At 35.5% G+C, this 20,469-nt stretch overlaps 2 protein-coding genes and 1 long non-coding RNA gene across 3 annotated transcripts; 2 read left to right on the top strand and 1 right to left on the bottom strand.

The window, feature by feature from the left end:
- The first annotated feature begins 556 nt into the window (after nt 1-556).
- On the top strand, nt 557-8,178 carry LOC123697235. The gene is made up of 2 exons (XM_045643675.1): nt 557-1,025; nt 6,233-8,178. The coding sequence occupies exons 1-2, from the start codon at nt 1,015-1,017 to the stop codon at nt 7,902-7,904; spliced, it is 1,683 nt and encodes a 560-aa protein (XP_045499631.1). The 5' UTR covers nt 557-1,014; the 3' UTR covers nt 7,905-8,178.
- A 5,520-nt stretch (nt 8,179-13,698) lies between these two features.
- Nucleotides 13,699-14,544, top strand: LOC123697165. The gene is made up of 2 exons (XR_006752196.1): nt 13,699-14,148; nt 14,232-14,544. It is a non-coding gene; the product is annotated as an uncharacterized LOC123697165 (long non-coding RNA).
- Nucleotides 14,545-14,917: 373 nt separating this feature from the next.
- Nucleotides 14,918-15,963, bottom strand: LOC123697157. The gene is made up of 2 exons (XM_045643581.1): nt 15,889-15,963; nt 14,918-15,650 (listed from the first exon to the last, which is right to left on the bottom strand). The coding sequence occupies exons 1-2, from the start codon at nt 15,898-15,900 to the stop codon at nt 15,132-15,134; spliced, it is 531 nt and encodes a 176-aa protein (XP_045499537.1). The 5' UTR covers nt 15,901-15,963; the 3' UTR covers nt 14,918-15,131.
- Nucleotides 15,964-20,469: the final 4,506 nt, after the last annotated feature.

Here is a 20,469-nt window from a genome sequence, read left to right as displayed (position 1 = left end):
GTCGGCTCGAAAGTTCTTGATTTCATTGTCACGCGCTATGATTTGCGCGCGGATTTTCTTGTGTTGTGAATTTATTTTTGTATTATTATTATTTTTTATTTTTTTTTTTATTTTATTGATTCAAATAAAATATTTCACTAGTATGCATTTGAGACTATATTGTATTATGTATAATTTATCGTAGGTATAGTTATTCTTATAACGCAGTTATATTTTCGGTGGGACAATTTGACCCGTGATTTTTCTGAAATATCACCACGTTGCAAATCACATCAATCATACACACATATGACGAAAGTATAGTGGCTAACATTGACTCATCAGTTCATCACTGAAACCAGTGATAAATCAGTATAATATCATATTTTATTGTGTTTGAATATTTTTTAAACAACGATATATACAATATTATTATAAATCGGTAAACTACCAAAGTACTTCCGAATTTTCAGACAGACAAACAAGTAGTTTGAACACGCAGTTTTCTTATACTAGTAGCAAAAATCAAAACCATAATATTATGTTTACCTACTATATTTTACTAAAAGTCGTGTTATGTACCTACATATAAGATTAGAGGATGCATGGGGCCACCCAAGAAGCTGCACCTGTTAGGAATTGCGACATCGCGCACACCTGCGCTTCCAGAGAGTGTTGCGGCAATCATCGCCACCGCGACGCTGCAGCTACCCCGCCAAGGAGGACGAGCACTCTTAGTTCTAACATCGAACGGGAGGGACGTAGGTTAAGTTAGGAGTAATTTATTATGTAATTTTTTTTTACAATAAATAATTTAAAGTAAATTTCGGTTTTTTTTGCGCCTTCGCGGGCCGGTCGATATAATTGGCGCAGTCTTGTGGATGATCCTCGAGAGCCGTCTCTCGGAACGCGAAACTACAAGCATCGAGAATTGCCATTCCATCGGAGGGACGACGACGGGGACCAAGAACCTACATCTATTGGCCGCCGCAACGCGAAGGGTATCCGAACATTGATACTGCAAGAAAGGCCGAAATGAAAATCCTGTAAGTACACTAATTCTCTTAGTGACTTGCCATTCCTAGATTTGTAAGTTTTCCTAGATTACCCATTCACGGGAACCGAGGAACTGTAGCGCGTAGGTTTAAAATATTAATTCATCGCGAATTAATTTTCGAATTTTACAAAATCAAATTGTAAAATTCAAATATAGATATTAGGTTGATAAAAGATTAATAAGTTTAAATATTAATTAATTACGAATTAATTAATTTTCAAATTTTGCGAATTAATTCATTTCATAATTCAGATATATTAATTAGGTAAAGATTATTATTTTTTTTATATTAGTTTAACGAAGTTAATAAATTTAATTAAATTTAATATATTTTATATTACAAGTATAGGAAATACAGATATCTAAAATGTCAGATTTAGATAAAATTTTTAATGCACTTAGGCTTTTGCCAGAATTCGATGGTAATGTTAACGTTTTAACAAGATTTATACATTTAAGTGACCAATTGGCTGAGGAATTTATAGAAAAAGATCCCGGAAATACTTTAAAAACTGCCGCGTTATGTAATGGTATTTTAAATAAAATCACTGGGCCTGCAGCCCGAGTTATTAATGCAAACGGTATACCTACTACTTGGCACGGTATCAAAAGCGTATTAGTTAATAACTTTTCTGACCATAGAGATGAGACCGCCCTTTATAACGATTTAGCCTTATTAACGCAAGGTCGTAGCTCTCCTCAAGAGTTTTACGAAAAATGTCAACATCTTTTTAGTACTATAATGACGTATATAGCATTACATGAAACAGTCGTTACTACTCGTGAGGCAAAAAGGGACCTGTATCAAAAATTAACACTACAGGCTTTCCTACGTGGCCTACGAGATCCGTTAGGCTCACGTATACGTTGCATGCGCCCCGCAACCATTGAAAAAGCATTAGAATACGTGAATGAAGAACAAAGCACTTTATACCTTCAACAACGTAATGAAACTTTTGATAGGAAACCCCACGTACCCTTTAGAATGCCGTACTCGAATGAACCGTTTTATAGACATAATGATTTTAGTGAACCTATCTCTTCTAAACTACAGCCTTTACATTCGTTCAGACCGCAATTTAAGCCACCAAATTTTAATCGAAATTTTAATCAACCACAGGGACCAGCACGTCCTACTCGTACTATGCAAATTTTCCGCGCTGCACCCCCTAACTATAACCCGCAGAGCAATACGTTCAGATTACAGCCTAAACATCCCGCGCAACCGAAACCGCATCCTATGAGTGGCGTTAGCCATTACGTTACAAAGACTTTACCACCAACACCTTTTGCACGCGCTCATGATTGGTCAAAATTTGGTAATCCACCCCCGAGTAATTACTTTAAGACTAGGGAGATGAATCATAATGAATATATAGATAACGAAGAATATTACTGTACCGATTTATATCCTTATGAGGATAACTATTATAATAATGAATATCACTGTACGGAATATGAACCTTATGTACATTACGAACAGACAGACGCACCTGAAAATTCTGATGAAACGTGTGACGTACGTTCAGAACACGATCAGGATTTTCAGAATCCACCAAAATTAGAAAAACCAAAATAGAATTAAATCTACACACGCAACGTCAGCTTCCTTATATTCAAATTCATAATCCTCCACTTAAATTGTTAATTGATACTGGAGCTAACCAATCTTTTCTTAGCCCTGATGCAGTACAGAGATATTTTCCTGACGTTACTCTTAATTATGACCCCTTTGAAGTAAGTAATGTTCATGCTGTAACTCGTAGTAATTATTCTATAACATTACCTAGTTTTCCTGAATTTAATGACCCTGACGATATTACATTTTTCGTTTATAAATTTCACAATTATTTCGACGGCTTAATAGGTTCAGATTTGTTAGATAAATGGGAAGCATCAATTAATTATAAAACTAAAACTTTAAATACTTGCAATGCTACGAATCGGTTATTAGTATATGACTCACGGAACGCTAATCTTTATGAGGACGTCATACCCGCAGGAAGTAGTAAATTAGTTAGATTACCTATAGATGTTGAGAATGGAGACGCTATTATACCGGAACAAATTATATGTAATTGTCATATTTCTGAATGTTTAACGAAGGCGAAAAGCAATCGCGCTATCGTGGAAATTTCTAATCCAACCCGTAATGACGTAATTTTTTCAATGGATCGACCAGTATGTGCCGAGGTTTATAATAACGAGTGCACGCGCACCAAACGTTCGTCCGACCGTGTGAAACAGGTATTATCTCGCTTGCGTACTGATCACTTAAATAATGAGGAACGTTTAAATTTAGAGTCATTATGTTCACAGTATGCGGATGTATTTTATATAGAAGGAGAAACCTTAACATTTACGAATAAAATTAAGCATTCTATTAGAACTAAGGATGAAATACCGGTTTATACGAAAAGTTATCGCTATCCATTTATTCATAGACAGGAAGTACAGAATCAGATAAGTAAGATGTTAGAACAGGGTATTATTAGACCATCAGATTCAGCATGGAGCTCTCCTATTTGGGTGGTACCTAAAAAGGCAGATGCATCCGGCAAAGTTAAATGGCGTTTAGTTGTTGATTTTAGAAAGTTAAATGAGAAAACTTTGGATGACAAATATCCGATTCCTAATATTACAGATGTCTTACATAAATTGGGTAACTGTCAATACTTCACAACGTTAGATTTAGCAAGTGGGTTTTATCAAGTAGAAATGAACCCAGCTGACATTCCAAAAACCGCTTTTAGTGTAGAACATGGTCATTTTGAATTCTTAAGAATGCCCATGGGTCTAAAGAATAGTCCGTCTACTTTTCAAAGAGTAATGGACAATGTACTGAGAGAATTGCAAAATTCTATTTGTCTAGTCTACCTAGATGATATAATAGTATTTAGCACTTCTTTACAGGAGCATATCGTTAATCTTGGGAAAGTGTTTCAGAAATTGCGTGAATCCAACTTTAAAATACAAATGGATAAATCGGAATTTCTTAAACTCGAAACCGCGTATCTAGGTCACATTATTAGCAAAGATGGGATAAAACCTAACCCAGATAAGATATCTGCCATCCAAAAGTATCCCCTTCCGAAAACTCCAACCGATATTAAACGATTTCTAGGTCTATTAGGTTATTATCGGAAATTCATACCAGATTTCGCTAAAATCACGAAGCCCATGACACAATGCTTAAAAAAGGGTTCAAAGATAACATTTTCTAAAGATTACATTGAATGTTTCGATAGGTGTAAAACATTATTAATGAACGATCCAATTCTCCAGTATCCTGATTTCAATAAAGAATTTATTCTTACGACTGATGCGTCGAATTTAGCCATCGGTGCTGTACTCTCGCAAGGCCCCGTTGGTTCCGATAAACCAATTGCGTACGCTTCACGTACACTTAATAGTAGCGAAATTAATTATAGTACGATTGAGAAGGAATTATTAGCAATTGTCTGGGCAACGAAATATTTCCGTCCTTACCTTTTTGGCCGCAAGTTTAAAATTATAACTGATCATAGGCCCCTTCAATGGGTCATGAATTTAAAGGAACCTAATTCCCGTCTCACACGTTGGAGGCTCAAACTTAGCGAATACGATTACACCGTAATTTATAAGCAGGGAAAGCAAAATTGTAACGCCGATGCTTTATCGCGTATTCAAATTAACAATGAGGAAACAGATTCTTTAGCGGTTAAACCAACAGAAACAACACCTTCGTTAATAAGAAGAAGTTCAGATACAATTACTGTTAATTCAAATTCAAGTACGATTACTGCACATTCGAAATCAAGTACTCTTACAGCAAATTCCGACACCGTCACAGTTCATACTGACGCGGAGAACCCAATTCTAGATATACCTATAACAGATCACCCGTTGAATAAATTTAAGAGACAGATAGTTATTACTTTAATAGATAGAGTACCGAGTAAGCCTATAATTTCAAAACCTTTTGAAAATCATACTAAGATAGATATTAATGTTAACAAAGCGAATATTGATAGCGAAATAGTTTCACTAATTAAAAAATATGTAGATCCTAAGATAAAAACTGCAATTCTAGTTCATCCCCCTGATGCTATGTGTACTATAGTTCCAATAATACAGAGTAATTTTAAAAGTTCATGTATGGATTTAGTTCTTACAAAATTAGAATTGCAAAATGTCAAAGATTACTTTAAGCAACAGGAAATAATACGAAATTATCATGAAGGCAAAACTAACCATCGCGGAATTAACGAAACTCATTTATCTTTATCTAGGAAATACTTTTGGCCTAAAATGAAGGAAGCAGTAACTAAATATATTAATGAGTGTAGCATATGTGGTCAAGGGAAATATGATAGAATTCCAGTAAATCCAAAATTTCGAATCGTAGTTCCTCCTACAAAACCTTTTGAAATAGTACATCTCGATTTACTTAGTATTGATTCTCAGAAATATCTCACTATAATAGATGCATTCTCTAAGTATGCTCAAGCATATTGTTTAAAGGACGCAACCGCAATAAGCGTAGTTCAGGCTCTTTTGACGTTTGGTACACATCATGGCTTACCTATGAGTGTCGTAACGGATCGAGGTCCTGAGTTCACGAACCAAATATTCAGTGAATTTGTAAGGCTTCATAGAATAAATCACCATAAGTTATTAGCTCATGCACCTAACGAAAATGGTATGGTAGAACGGCTTCACTCAACTTTATTAGAACACATACGTTTACTAAAACTTGAACGACGTGGTGAATTAATCATTAACTTAATGCCGTATGCTGTTCTTGCCTATAATAGTTCGATCCACAGTTTTACGAAGTGCAGGCCTCTTGACATTATAACCGGTCATTTAGATCCCCGCGATCCTGTAGATATCGATCTATCAGAAAATGTCTTACAGCAATATATGCAAGAACATCGCGATAGTATGCACAAAGTATTCAAAATTATTAATGAATCGTCTTTGGAACGCCGTACTCAAATTACAGAAAACATTAATAGGAACCGCGAACCCGAAATACAGTATTATCCAGATCAACAAATTTTTGTAAGAAATCCTAGGGCTAGTCGACAAAAGACCGCACCGCGTTTTACGCACGATACTGTACTGGCTGATTTACCTATTCATATCTATACTAAGAAGAAATATGGCGCTGTTGCTAAATCTAGGCTTAAGAGGGTACCTAAATTGTTACAGAATCCTTCCTCTGATCCTGTGCCAGATTCAAGCAGAAGATCCCACCCTGACTAGCTTGGATGACGGACCTGGTATATTACCATTTAATATTGGAACTGCTAGAATTGTCACTCATTATCATTCATTTTTGCAAATTATTAATTTAAAGGATATTCGTGATAGTATAACCATAGTAAAGGATCAATTAAATTCATTAACGCCTAATTTGCACGATAAATTATTTTCGCTTTATAATTCACATATTGAACACTTGCATTATAAGATTATTAAATTGTCAAATCAGTTGGAAACTTTTGAACCCAATCGCATAAAGAGAGGTCTCATAGATGGTTTAGGTTCAGTTATAAAAAGTATTTCTGGTAATCTAGACTATACAGATGCAATTAAATATGATACCGCAATTAAATTATTACAAAATAATGAGAATAAATTGGTCACAGAAATGAATAATCATATAAGCCTCAGTAAAGATTGGATAGAACAACAATCTGATATTTTAAACAACTTAATTAAAAATCAGGAAAAAATTGAAATAGCTATAAATGATTTAAAGGCCAATAATTTAAACGTTACTCTATACATAGATTTAATTCAACGCGTAGCGATTTTATCAGATAATATAGATGATATATCTGAAGAATTACATAGATTAGAAAATTTATTAGGTTTTATTCGTGCGAAAAGTACGCATCATCTTATGTTCAATTCAAATTCTCTAAAAGAAATGCTAAATAAATTACACAAATTTTATGGCAAAGAGCAAATCCCTCAAGTTAATTATAGAGAATATTTTGATTTAGTTAAACTAGGCTATTATTATAGTAATAGGAATATAGTTATAGTTTTTATGTTCCCGGTTGTCCTTCCTGCTACCTTTGAATTATTTAAATTATCCATAGTTCCTAATAAAGATAGTAAAGTCCTAATTCCACCCTATCCTTTTGTGGCAATTCACAACGAGGATTTTATGTACATGGAGGCAGAATGCCCGAAGTCTGGCCTAGGGTATCTATGTGAGGACAAGCTGAACCATCATCGATCCAAAAATGACTGCGTGTATCACCTTATTACCACGCAACGAGTCGTCGCATCTTGTCTCTTCACGCCTGTGGAGCTCGGAGCGCCCGCACTAGAAAAATTAGACGACGCCCACTACGTCATCAGTTTCCCCAAGCCATCAAAAATCCACTTATCATGCTCGCAAGATCAATATGACGTCATTAAAGGAAGCTACTTAGCCACAATACCCAAAAACTGCATTCTTCAAACGGAGGCTTTCAAGATAGTCAATCGAGAAGACCATATCAAAGGACAGATAATGAAAATTGCAAACCTGCCAGATTCCAGCCAATATAATACAGATGAAGAAGTTCTGAAGTTGAATTCGATAAATTTGGATAAATTACACGCTAGTTACAGAGCTATATCAATGGAAATGCCTATCAGTACTAACAACGGATACGAGATTCTCTATATGCAGCCTTCCATAATACCGATATATGTTATATTAATAACGAGTGCAGTTGCCCTAGTGACATGGTACGTCGTACGGAGACTGCGTACATCAAAGCCTATTACTACGAGTGTTCATGGTAATCAAAAAGAAGAAATAGAACATCAATCGGCGGAGGGTGAAATTTCAGCGATATTAACGAGCCTTGCCCGCCAATAATCGCTGAACTTCAGGAGGGAGGTGTTATGTACCTACATATAAGATTAGAGGATGCATGGGGCCACCCAAGAAGCTGCACCTGTTAGGAATTGCGACATCGCGCACACCTGCGCTTCCAGAGAGTGTTGCGGCAATCATCGCCACCGCGACGCTGCAGCTACCCCGCCAAGGAGGACGAGCACTCTTAGTTCTAACATCGAACGGGAGGGACGTAGGTTAAGTTAGGAGTAATTTATTATGTAATTTTTTTTTACAATAAATAATTTAAAGTAAATTTCGGTTTTTTTTGCGCCTTCGCGGGCCGGTCGATATAATTGTCGAGTGCGTCGAAATCGTAAATAATAATATAATGTTTTTCACCTTCCTGGTTATTTTCCCATAGTAAATAGTGTTTTAGGTTTGTTGTTGTAGGTAGGAATAATAATAATTATTCTTACTTGTTGGTTATGAAATGTATATTGAAATAATTTACTTTTACAAATCATTAGTGATATTAGTTTTGAGTGAAAATGCTTGGATCAGCATAATATTATATGGTACTTCAAATACATGTTTTGATAAAAAAACAATAGTGTAATAAAATAAAACTGCGTTTTATTGTAATCAATGTTGACAGTTTTAAATTCCAAAATTATTGATCAATAAAATAGTTTACACCAACAAATATAACTTTTATTTTTATAACCATCGTTCATAATATAAACCGTAGCAGGTGGCGTTTTGAAGTTCTGTCTACTCATACAGAAAAATGGAAAACTTGTTTTTTTTGTAAACAATTTATTACTCATTATTGTTGTTTGGCTGTGTGTTTAGCAACTCGAAGCGTGGTCGTCCGTCGTAGGTACTTTTGTTCGGCGTCGCGTCGTCGCTCGTCCGCGTCGGCTTGATATAAAACATTCTTGATTTCATTGACACGCGCTATGATTTGCGCGCGGAATTTCTTGTGTTGTGAATTTATTTTTGTACGCTATGCATTTTAATTGAATCAAATTGCAATATTTCTCTAGTATGCATTTGAGACTATATTGTTATAATTGATCGTGGGTAGGTATAGTAATTAATTATTCTAATAACGCAATTATATTTTCGGTGGGATTCAAAACAAAAAATTGGCCCGTGATTTTTATGAAATTTCACCACATTGCAAATTATATATTATACAATTACAATTACAATTATTATAAATCGGTAAACTATCAAAGTAATCACAAACTTGCAAAATATGCTTTTCCGAATTTTCAGACAGACACACAATTTTATTAGTTTGTTTTAGCAAAGTAGGTACCTATACCTATACGCTTACGTCGCGCGTCGCGTCGCGTCGTCGAAAACGGTGCGCCCAGAAACAAACATACCTACCTAATTCAGTTACAATCCTTTTTTTGTTCCGTAATATATTGTATTCTAATACGATTTTTTTTATTCGTCGGCCAGTTCTACTAGGTATAAAAAGATAAAATTGAAATATAATTATTGTAGCGACAGCCATATGTTACTATGTTTTCGTAAATATGTTTTTCACCTTCCTGGTTATTTTCACATAATCTTATATATATATAAATGAATCGCAAAATGTGTTGGTAAGCGCATAATTCGAGAACGGCTGAACCGATTTCGATAATTCTTTTTTTATTATATTCCTTGAAGTACGAGGATGGTTCTTATGTAGAGAAAACGTAAACATGTACCACGGGCGAAGCCGGGGCGGACCGCTAGTCTAATATAAAAATGAATCGCAAAATGTGTTGGTAAGCGCATAACTCGAGAACGGCTGAACCGATTTCGATAATTCTTTTTTTATTATATTCCTTGAAGTACGAGGATGGTTCTTACTTCTTATGGAGAGAAAACGTAAACATGTACCACGGGCGAAGCCGGGGCGGACCGCTAGTAAATAATAAAATAATAAATAGTGTATTAGATTTGTTATTGTATCTTGTGTCTTGTTGGGAAATGTTCAAATACCTACCTATTGAAATAATTTACTGTTACAAATCATTAGTGTTATTAGGTAGTTTTGAGTGAATAGGCATGGATCAGAAATTCAGAATATAATATGCTACTAACTACTCAAATACATACACGCCAAACTTGTTTTACATTCACGCCATCTAGAGTTCAATCTTTATCATTTTTGTATACGTCTGTGTGTGTAAACGACCCTGTATGCAATGACAGATGTTAAAACGCATGGTTTTACCGAATTGGGTGGATTTTAAGGCAATGATATGACATATTTAAATAAAATATAATATTCAGTAATCGCCATGACTATTCCTACGACCTTAATCTTTTCCAATTACGCAAAAACTCAAATAAACTAGAAATGTAGAATTCAGCGCCATCTAGCGGGACATTGGCTGGGAACAGATCGTAGCAATCACCTTAACGCAAATAGATATTCTTTATTTCCTAAACAGAGGATTAATTGGTTTTAAATGTTGATACACATCTGATATTTCAAAAAACGACTATCCGTTACGTCTTCAGTCAAAAGCGGACTATATTATGGGGCTTTATACACAGTTCGTTTATAAAAATAATATTTTATATAATATATAAACTTGTTGTATATGTGCGTCTGATGAACGTAATCTGAAAAGTAGGATATTTTACCTTCTTTCTTTTGGGGGTCTGTCAAATAGTACAAAAACGCCCGGGAAAAGAAAATTTTTAACGCGACATTCGCTAACATTACCTACCTAGTTTAGTCCATTGAAATGTTACATTTTTTAGACCTAACCTTGCGTTTTTTAGAGGACGCAATTTTTTTTTGATGTGTAGGGGGGTTCAGTGTGAAGCTAAAACCAAGTTTGTGGGGTCGCCACCCTTGTCCCATCTTGAAAATAGTGGTTGAAATGGTTTTTACGATATATCTCTTAAACTATTTATCTGATAAAAAAGATTGTTAGCATTATTTGTTGCCAATTAAATTTTCTACAATTTTGGTTCAGTAACTTTTTGTCGTAGAACTATAAATAAAAAAGTTATAAGTGAAAATGTTCATAAATTAGAGATATTTATATTTTTCAATAAAACTTTTTTTTTTCATTTTACGAAGAAATGATATTTTTGTAGATTATTTTTCGAGGAACAACTTTTATGTACAACATTTTTTCATTACGTCAATAGCTATGGTTTTACAGCGCTCTGAAGTGAGTAGACCGTACAATTTTTTTGTACTTAACTTATAAATATATTGGCTATTGGCTCTTTTCCCAGACTCCAGAACAATGGAAGCACACTGCAGAACATTTCAGCCCTGCTTTTCGACGTAAAAAAAACGTGCTTCCAGACTCTACCTCCTGGATGGTGGGGAAAAGAGTCAATAATTAATTATTAAAAATATTGCAAAATTAATTATTAATATTAATATGTTTCTCTTCTCCATAATACTCGGGTACCACCAGAAGGACGGTACCCGGATCTTTGGAAGGCTTACGTGGGGACACGGATCCAACACGCAGAGGCCCTTTAGAGACTTTTAATGTGTTGTGGGACACCAGCCGCAGCCTGCCCATGACTGCACTATAGAGATACAGCCCTGGGCAGTCCGCGGCCGATGTAGAACTATTGCAGGGTATGGAAATTTAATAATTGGGCTATGGATTGGGATGCTAAATGGACTGGTACTGGGGACTATGGGAAACTATGGCACCTGCCTTTCTACTAAAAGAAAGTAAAAATATGTTGGCAGGTGGTGACTCGCCCTCTCACTGTATGGGCCCCCGAAATAAGTCGCTGCAATAGTGCGACAAGGGGGCAACATATTGTGAGCAGCTAAGGGTGGAGAGGCGTCCCTGGACTTTAAACTCCGATCACGCGCTCCCTGAGGGTCCAGCATCACGTGCCCACTCGCCACTTACGCTTCGCATCCACCCTTCGAGCTAAAAGCTCTCGCGACTCCACTCTGGCCGGCCGGTTAAGGCAAGCCAGAGGTGGGGGTCCTGTCCTCGTCAGACTTCACTGCGACCGGCCGGTGAAGGCAAGCCGGAGATGAAGACAGGGGCCTCCCCCGGGAGCACTCGGTTCCCGCGGGGTCGCTACTCCCCGACACCCCGCCACAAGGTGTCCTGCGGGTTGACTGACTGCACGGGTGAAATATCTATTGTCACGTAGACCATAGATATTTCAACCGTGGGCGATGGGGTCGTCACATCCCTACGCCCATATTAATATTATTATTACCAAAAAAAAAAAACAATTACTGATGACTAATTATTATTAGTACACACATAATATATATGTGTAAAAGTTGTTCCTCGAAAAATAATCTACAAAAATGGTCTGATATCATTTCTTCGTAAAGTGATAAATAAAAGTTTTATTGAAAAATATAAATATCTCTAATTCCTGAACATTTTCGCTTATAACTTTTTTTTATAGTTCTACGACAAAAAGTTACTGGACTAAAGTTGTAGAGAATTTAATTTGCAACAAATAATGCTAAAAATTTATTTTTATTAGATAAATACTTTAAGAGATATATCGTAAAAACCATATCAACCGCTATTTTCAAGATGGCGGCCGTGGGACAAGGGTGGCGACCCCACAAACTTAACTTCAAAAAAAATAAAATTGCGTCCTCTAAAAAACGCAACCCCAAATGTAACTTTTCAATGGACTAGTTGTCTTATTATGTTCCAGGAGAAAAGCTCATAGACTAAGCGATTTCAGTGAACTTCTCTCGTGGCGTGCACTCCTATAAAGTACTACTTTACTTCCCTAATCCCTTTTGCATTAATCAATAAAGATTCATTTTATTTTAACCGATTTACCTCAATAATATTTAAACACACTTCTTTCCTATGCTACCCACGATGTTATCAAATCGATTTGGTTGAATCGAATAGTAGTTTCGGTTTTTAAAACGTTATGACGTCGTTCTTTATAGAAATAAAAATGGTACATGGCCAACCTTGCGTAATGAAAGAAACATATTATGCTTAAAGCTTTCTAGGTACCTACTCTTATTAGGTATAATTATTGTTTTACTTTTTTTTAACTTCATGTCAGATTTTCAGCTCATATTATATTTTTGAAACAGAAAAGATAATTATTACCATAGTTGTTTATTCATTATCTACTAAATCGTGTTTGTTTTAACTCATATTATGAAGTTAAATAAACAAGTTATAATATGATTAGAAAGATAAGGAAGAAGAAATGGTAGTAACGAGAGATTCTTATTAGTACTATTAGACAACGGAAATATGAAAAAGAAAGAGTTTATTAAATTTAATTAGATAAACATATTTTTCGCGTGCTTCTTTATTTCCTAATTGCACGTTCAAGGCACTTTAATAATTAATTAACTGAAGTAAAATAAACTTTGTGAAAAAAATAATCACCGAATATTGCCTAAATCACAAATAATTTCCTATTCATTATATTAATAAACGACCATAATATTATACATTCAAAGACATCAACATATTTTTTACCTTTGAGCCCGAATATTTTTTTGAAGGTATTCATAATATTTGGATTCTATATTATTTTATTCTACTGGCGTTAACGGATGAAGGAAATAAAATAAAAAAAGTTTAGTCTTTATACCATATTTTTTTTATTAAAAAGTGGTGAAATTAGATCAGATACTAATTAAATCAATAAATAGCTACATGTGCATTGTATAAATATTACTAAAATTAACCTACTTAGTAAATAATTTACTTAATTTTATAAATTTGTTCCACCATTGGTTTTTCGTCAAATTAACTTCTAAAATTGCTGCACATAGTGACATTTCAACATAATAAATAAATAAATAGAATTATTGATTAACCATTAACACTTTGACAGCTAAGTATTTTATTTATTTCCAATCTCTGACAGCCGATCACGTCCCCTGTCCGTGACAGTTTTTTGTTAGAGACGCTGATCACGTACTGCGTACGTGTGTGAATTTCAATACTGTTTACTTTAAAACAACGGCCTGTAAGCGTGATCCGCGTCATGTCAAAGCTTAGATGAATGTTTTGGCTACACACACAAACGCACTTCAAATACTTGCGGTGTGTGGGGTGCGGGAAACAAAGGATCGCACGAGCCGGGTCGACACTCGACTCTCGCGCGCCAGTTGCCTAAGCGATCGAGACGTGTGACAATTTTTGGCGCGAAATGACTTCGCGACGACGATTTCGTCTGGATTCGGAAAGAGAAACTAGAGATATTAATGACATTTTGCAAAATGATGAGGATTCGGATATTGAGGAGAACACCACGATAATAGAAACTGAAGGTAAGCTATTGATTTACTTGTATTTTTGTAAGATCGTAATTGCTTTTGGTTTTGAATAAGTACCTACATGTTTTGTTTTTCAGAGGCAATAGACGAGTTTAGAGCCGGTCAAGAACAATTAGAAGTTAGTGATGAGGACATACCCGAGCAGGAACATACCAGAAGACATACCAAGCACCGATAAGGACAAGGGGGCGGTCAAGGATTAGAAGAACAGGTCTAGTCTTACTGCCCAGATTGCAACGTGCCCTTGTGTTATGACCCGTGCTTCAAAAAATACCACACCAGGAAAGACTACACGTCATAAAATTCGAAAAATGTTGATGTTAGAGTTTTTTTTTTTTTTGAAAACGTGCCTCATTCTAAGTTGATTTTATAATAAAAAAAATACAATTACACATGTTTTTATTATTTTATATAATAATATAAAATATCTTCAATACAATGAAAAAAAAATCACGGCCGCAACTATTATAGTTTTTTTTCTATGAAACTAACAAAATGGTCAAAAAGTGCCGGCGCGCCCAGAATGGTACGCTCATTATGTATGCGGCTAATTAGCATAAAATAAGCGCCACGTACGTCGGACGTGATCCGCTGTCAAAGTGTTAATCGCACAAAATGCTAGGAATTATATTTACAACCTTTGTAATTTGTCTAAAATACAAAATTGATCACAACTTCTCAAAACTCTTATGACAAATAGCATTGTATGACCTCCCAGGTAAGTGGTAACCGACCTAACCGACTGTACCTATTCCAAATTCCAATCGTTTCTCTGTCTACGATTCCAATCGATTCTTCATTCTGTGTACAACCACAGATAATATAATAGATACTATAGTATAACTTGAGGAAAGACTTGAGACCTGAAGAGCTATTAACGCATTATCAATTAATACTCCAGTCAAAACGGATCACTATGAAACTGACGGTTTTTGCATTTGAAATTTTCGCGTCGCACCATCCATGTTATATAAAAATCACTTGCGTAAATCCTTGATAATTTTATATTTGTGTATTCTGAAGACGATCGGCTCTCGTTTGGGGCGCGGCGTCTGGGTCACAGAGGAGGGTCGCTTGCGATACGTGTAGCCCCCATTTTTGTTCGGCCGCGCGTATATCACCACAGGTTGAGATTCTTCCTCGTTTGACAAGGAGTTAGAGTACTTGTGGCTGTTCGGGCTGTACGCGTAGTTATTATAGTCGTACGGTTCATATTCCTCGGTTTGCGTGGAGCCGTAAGCTTCGAGATCTCTGTCTGCCGGTGGTCGGTTGCGTTGTTTATGGTTTTGGATGTACTTGTTGATGGGCGTCGGTGACAGGAGGTGCACGATGGGCATCGGCGCGTGCAGCGGGATGGCGGCGTACGCGTAGGGCTCGTAGTCCTCGGCATACTGCCTGGCGTACACGGGGTGCGCGTCTCGTCTCCGTTGTAATGCATCACTGAGCGATTCGCCGGCAAAACCGCCCGCGCATAGCGATAGCATTAACAGTGTTTTCTGAAATTAAATTTTCACATTTATAATTTAAATTTAATAAAAATTATTTAGTAACTCTGGCCAGAATAATGAATTTTATATAATATTATAAAATCGAAAAAATATTACCTACATGTAATATTGAGCTGTAAATTCACAATGCATGAATGAATTTATGTAAATTAACTTCTTTTTAAGATTTTTAATTATACAATTTTCTTATTAATTATTGATTATTTTTCCAATTAAAAAAACTCACAATATATTCCATAGTGTCGACGGGCACGTGCACTTATCCCGACGTCAGCAGTGCGAGTGAGGCGCGGCGGGCGGCGGCGGCGCCTCGCGTGCGAGTTGCGACCCACATCACCACTACCTGCATCTATTATTCACAATACGACATTTCAGGAAAAAACGCTTAGACAAGTGTGTTTTGCTTTCAATTATCGGGTTCTTAATAGCGTGATTATTATTGTTTTATTTATACTTTATAGTGATGCTCGTTTAGAATGGTCCTGAGAAGGATTTAATACCTACGATCGTTTTCTGTTGGGTTGGGTAAAAAGCCGTTACGTTTTAAAGGTATGATCACTGAAGGAAATGCGTATCTTAGGGCTTCTAGGCGGTTCGCGTAATCTTTCGAAATAAAAGATGAATCTATATTCATAGAGTAACGTATGCATGTGTTTTTTTAATTACATTAATATATATTTTTTAAGAACATTAAACAGTAAACACATTCCACCGGTTTTGTTTTTTTTTTATTTCAGATACCGTTAATTTATAAATTCAATGCAAGCAAAATTATTTGAAAACGAAACTTCCTCCACTTTATCTTATTATCTTCATACGATCAAGCGATTTATAAATAAGCAAGTCTTTATTAAGCGGTGTGCGGGGTACCCGGCGCGTGTACGCATGCCGTTCGATTATGCACGAAGCCGCTCATGCGGGCCGTGACGCGGGACGCGCTTCCTTCCGCGGGTAACTTTGTCTTTGCCTACATAATGTTTTCTAGAAATTACGTGGTTCAGCGATTGAACTAACACTGAAGTTTCAATTACTTATAAGAGCTAATTTTGAAATAGTGGTAGAGAGGTAGAGACAAATTGTAGAGCTTTTATTTATATGTCCTTATAGATGGGTCAAAGAAGAGCTGACTTCGTGTATGCATGTAGACCACTAGATTTCAAGTCATTTGAAGAAGGAACGACACGTAAGGAAGAGTGATATAATAGCAATAAGTGAAACCGATATGTAATGTTACTGGATTCTAATGAATCCAAATAATTAGTTACTTAACACATGTCATGTATAAAATATAAAGTCCGATTGATTTGTTCAAACTTGTACAACTTTGATTCATCATCATCATCATCATCAGCCCATATACGTTCCCACTGCTGGGACACGGGCCTCCTATGAGGGTACAGGCCATAATCCACCGCGCTGGCCAAGTGCGTGTTGGCGGATGACACATGTCGTCGAACTTTTTAATTCTTCGACATGTCGGTTTCCTCACGATGTTTTCCTTCACCGTTCGAGCAGTGGTGATGTTACAACATGCGCAGATAAATTGAAAAATCAATTTATTTCTTGCGCGCTCGCCTGGTCTCGAACCCCGGACTTATCGATTCGAAGTCCGAGGTCTCACCACTGAGCCACCACTGCTCTGTCAACTTTGATTAGTTTATTGATATACATTCATTTACACGAGTTTGTTTTTATTTAAAATCATTGATTTAGTTAGTTACGGCCCTGCCTTCATACAAAACTGCTGAATACGCCGTTCGCACGGGAATAGAATGTGGGTGCGATTTCCCTTAGTTAGCATCCAAGCTTACGTCTTTATAATTATTATAATGTATAAATTCATTCTTTGACTCCGGTCTGCATCGTGCAGACATGGGTGTAAAGTCTCACTTTAGTAATTAAATGTAGTTTCTAAGTACATCTGAGTTTTCTTTTGGGGCCTCCGGCTGCGGGACATGTAATTGGCGCAGTCGGTAGGATCCTCAAAAAACGTGGCATAGATAGTAGCCTTGCTATCGCTACGGAGCTGAGGATCCAGAATCTACGGTTTCTGCGGCCTGGAGGCTAAATCAAACATCGATCCCAAAAAGTAACCAGATTAATTCGTAAGTACATAGAATAGTTCTGTGTTGCTTCCTTTTACTAGTTTATACCTATTTTTTTAGTCCTAATTTCCTTTCCATGATTTTCCATCCGTGAAAGTCTAATTCCCGAGAGCACTACATTGAGTTAGGCTGTTCGTGGACTAGTTTTAGATAATAGTAGGTTTAGGTAGTAGTACTATAAAATTAATTATATTATTAACTAGATTATATACTTATTAACTAGGTTATAAAGTTATATAAGTACTACTGAAGGTAGTGAATAGCTTAATTTCTTAATCAATGATAAATTGAATAAATTTACCTAATTTCATGACTTACATTTCGCTTCATGATTCAGTAGTAACCACCATAGAGGCAAAACATACATTTTATATAAAAAATATATAATAATTCTACTTAAGATTTTATTCGCGGTTCATAGGAGGCCTTAGGTTCAAGAATTCAATGTATCCGATTTCAATTGAAAAAAAACGTTTAAAAACTGTAATAAATTTTTCTTTTAGTTTAATTTAATTTCATCATTAGAATTTATGTACGAAGAATTAAATGCATCTTATTTAAAGAATAAAAATAATTTTAATAATTAGTAACAAATATAGAAAAGAATTTAATTCGAAACCCGTTAGAGGTTTACCTTTAACACAAAATTATTCTAAAATGCGTGAAATGAATATGCACGAATTATATCCACCTGAGTACGGCCCTGACTTTTATTCCGAGAATTATTCGTATTAAAATTATAGTGAATCGCCTTATCGGTATATACATACTATACAATACATATGATCCGAACTTTACACACTATGCTTTACTGACTGTGAAGATTAGGATCGATCATTATAGGTATTACAGGTATTAATTTGGATTATAATGATGTTATAAAATATATCAATTTCATTTAAGCTTTTCAAAAAAATCAGCATTCAGTTTATATATCATCTAATGATTTATCAAAGGCCATCATAGTATTCTTTCTCAGATAGTGGAAAATCAATAGAAAATTAATTTCGTATTAATTCAATTCTTTAAAAAAATTAAATGACAATTATTAGATATGTTAAGTTAGTTAAAATTCAATGTAAGTTATGGAAACAGTTAGGGAGATGATTAAGAAATTAGGTAACATTTATAATTAGAATAAAATATAAGAATTAAAAGATAGGGAATATTATAATATACTTAAGCCTGGATACTACTTTTCAAATAAGCAAATTGTAATAATTTTTAAATTTCCATTAGTTTTACAGATATTCTTGATTTATTTCATTTAGCTATTTTTCCAAATAAGATTAGGCAGGCCCTCATCCCTTCCTATCCCTATATAGCAACTAACAGTAACTCATTCTTGTACATAGAGGCTGAATGCCCGAAGTATAATACATTACTTACATTAAATGCAACAAGAGGACTTCGTGATACTCCAAGGTACATTCTTATTAACTATACCTACTGGATGTATGTTCGAGTCGGAGAATTTCAAGATCTATAATGTAAATGACAAAATTAAGGAACAGCCACTGACTGAAGATACGCGGTACATATATCAAGGACATTAGAAATAAATATACAAGATACGCAATTCTCAACTCAGTTAATTTGGAAGAAACCCCTATCGCTATAGAAAAGGATCCTGCAATATATCAAACAACTATCCCTATATACATAATTCTGGTTGGTGCAGTCTTAATTTTGGCCATTTGGTACACGATGTGACGCAGATCGACACATACTTTATAGAGGACCACAGATGAGCAGATGAGGAAGCAGATGAGCCCCAGCTTCCAGCAACATTTTTTCACAATATTCAAAAATGGTCGCTGAACTTCGGCGGGAGGAGTTACGGCCCTGCCTTCATACAAAACTGCTGAATACGCCGTTCGCACGGGAATAGAATGTGGGTGCGATTTCCCTTAGTTAGCATCCAAGCTTACGTCTTTATACTCAAACTCAAAACTCAAACTCAAACATTCATTTATTCAATTAGACTACTATTTAGTAGCACTTTCGAATCGTCATTACATAATTATTTTAACATTTACCACCGATTCGGAAAGCAGTGATCTATGGAGAAGAATCGGCAAGAAACTCCATAGTTGCTCTTTTAAAATCATGTAAATATTACAATATATGAAACTTATATCTAACTACATAATATATCATAATATGCCAATGAACTGTCTTGTGGTTTTACGCGACAACCCTCCATGGGTTTTTATCGTCCATATATTCCTGAATATTGTAGTACGCTCTCTGAACTAATACATTTTTTATATAAGTTTTAAATTTAGAACTACTAAACTCTTTAATATTGTGAGGAATTCTATTGTAAAAGCGTATACCTTGACCCATAAATGAATTTTTAACTTTAGCTAATCGGAAAAATGGCATTTCAATTCTATTCCTGTTCCTTGTGCCATAATCGTGTCTATCTCCTACTCTTGTGTGTAAGTCGGAGCTTTTGTGTACATGCAAAATATTATTAAATATATACTGTGATGGTACAGTAAGGATACCAGTATTCTTAAAATGATCTCTTAGTGAATCCCGAGCACGTAAATTATATATAGAGCGAATGGCTCTTTTCTGTAAGATAAATATAGTTTCTATATCTGCAGCCCTGCCCCACAGTAGAATTCCATAGGACATAATGCTATGAAAGTAGCTGAAATAAACCAGTCTAGCCGTATCTTCATCGGTGAGTT

Source organism: Colias croceus, chromosome 14 (genome assembly GCF_905220415.1).
Source record: "Colias croceus chromosome 14, ilColCroc2.1".
Taxonomy (NCBI): Eukaryota; Metazoa; Arthropoda; class Insecta; order Lepidoptera; family Pieridae; genus Colias; species Colias croceus.
The sequence above is the reverse complement of the archived record's forward strand: the minus strand, read 5'-3'. Positions and strand labels throughout refer to the sequence as shown.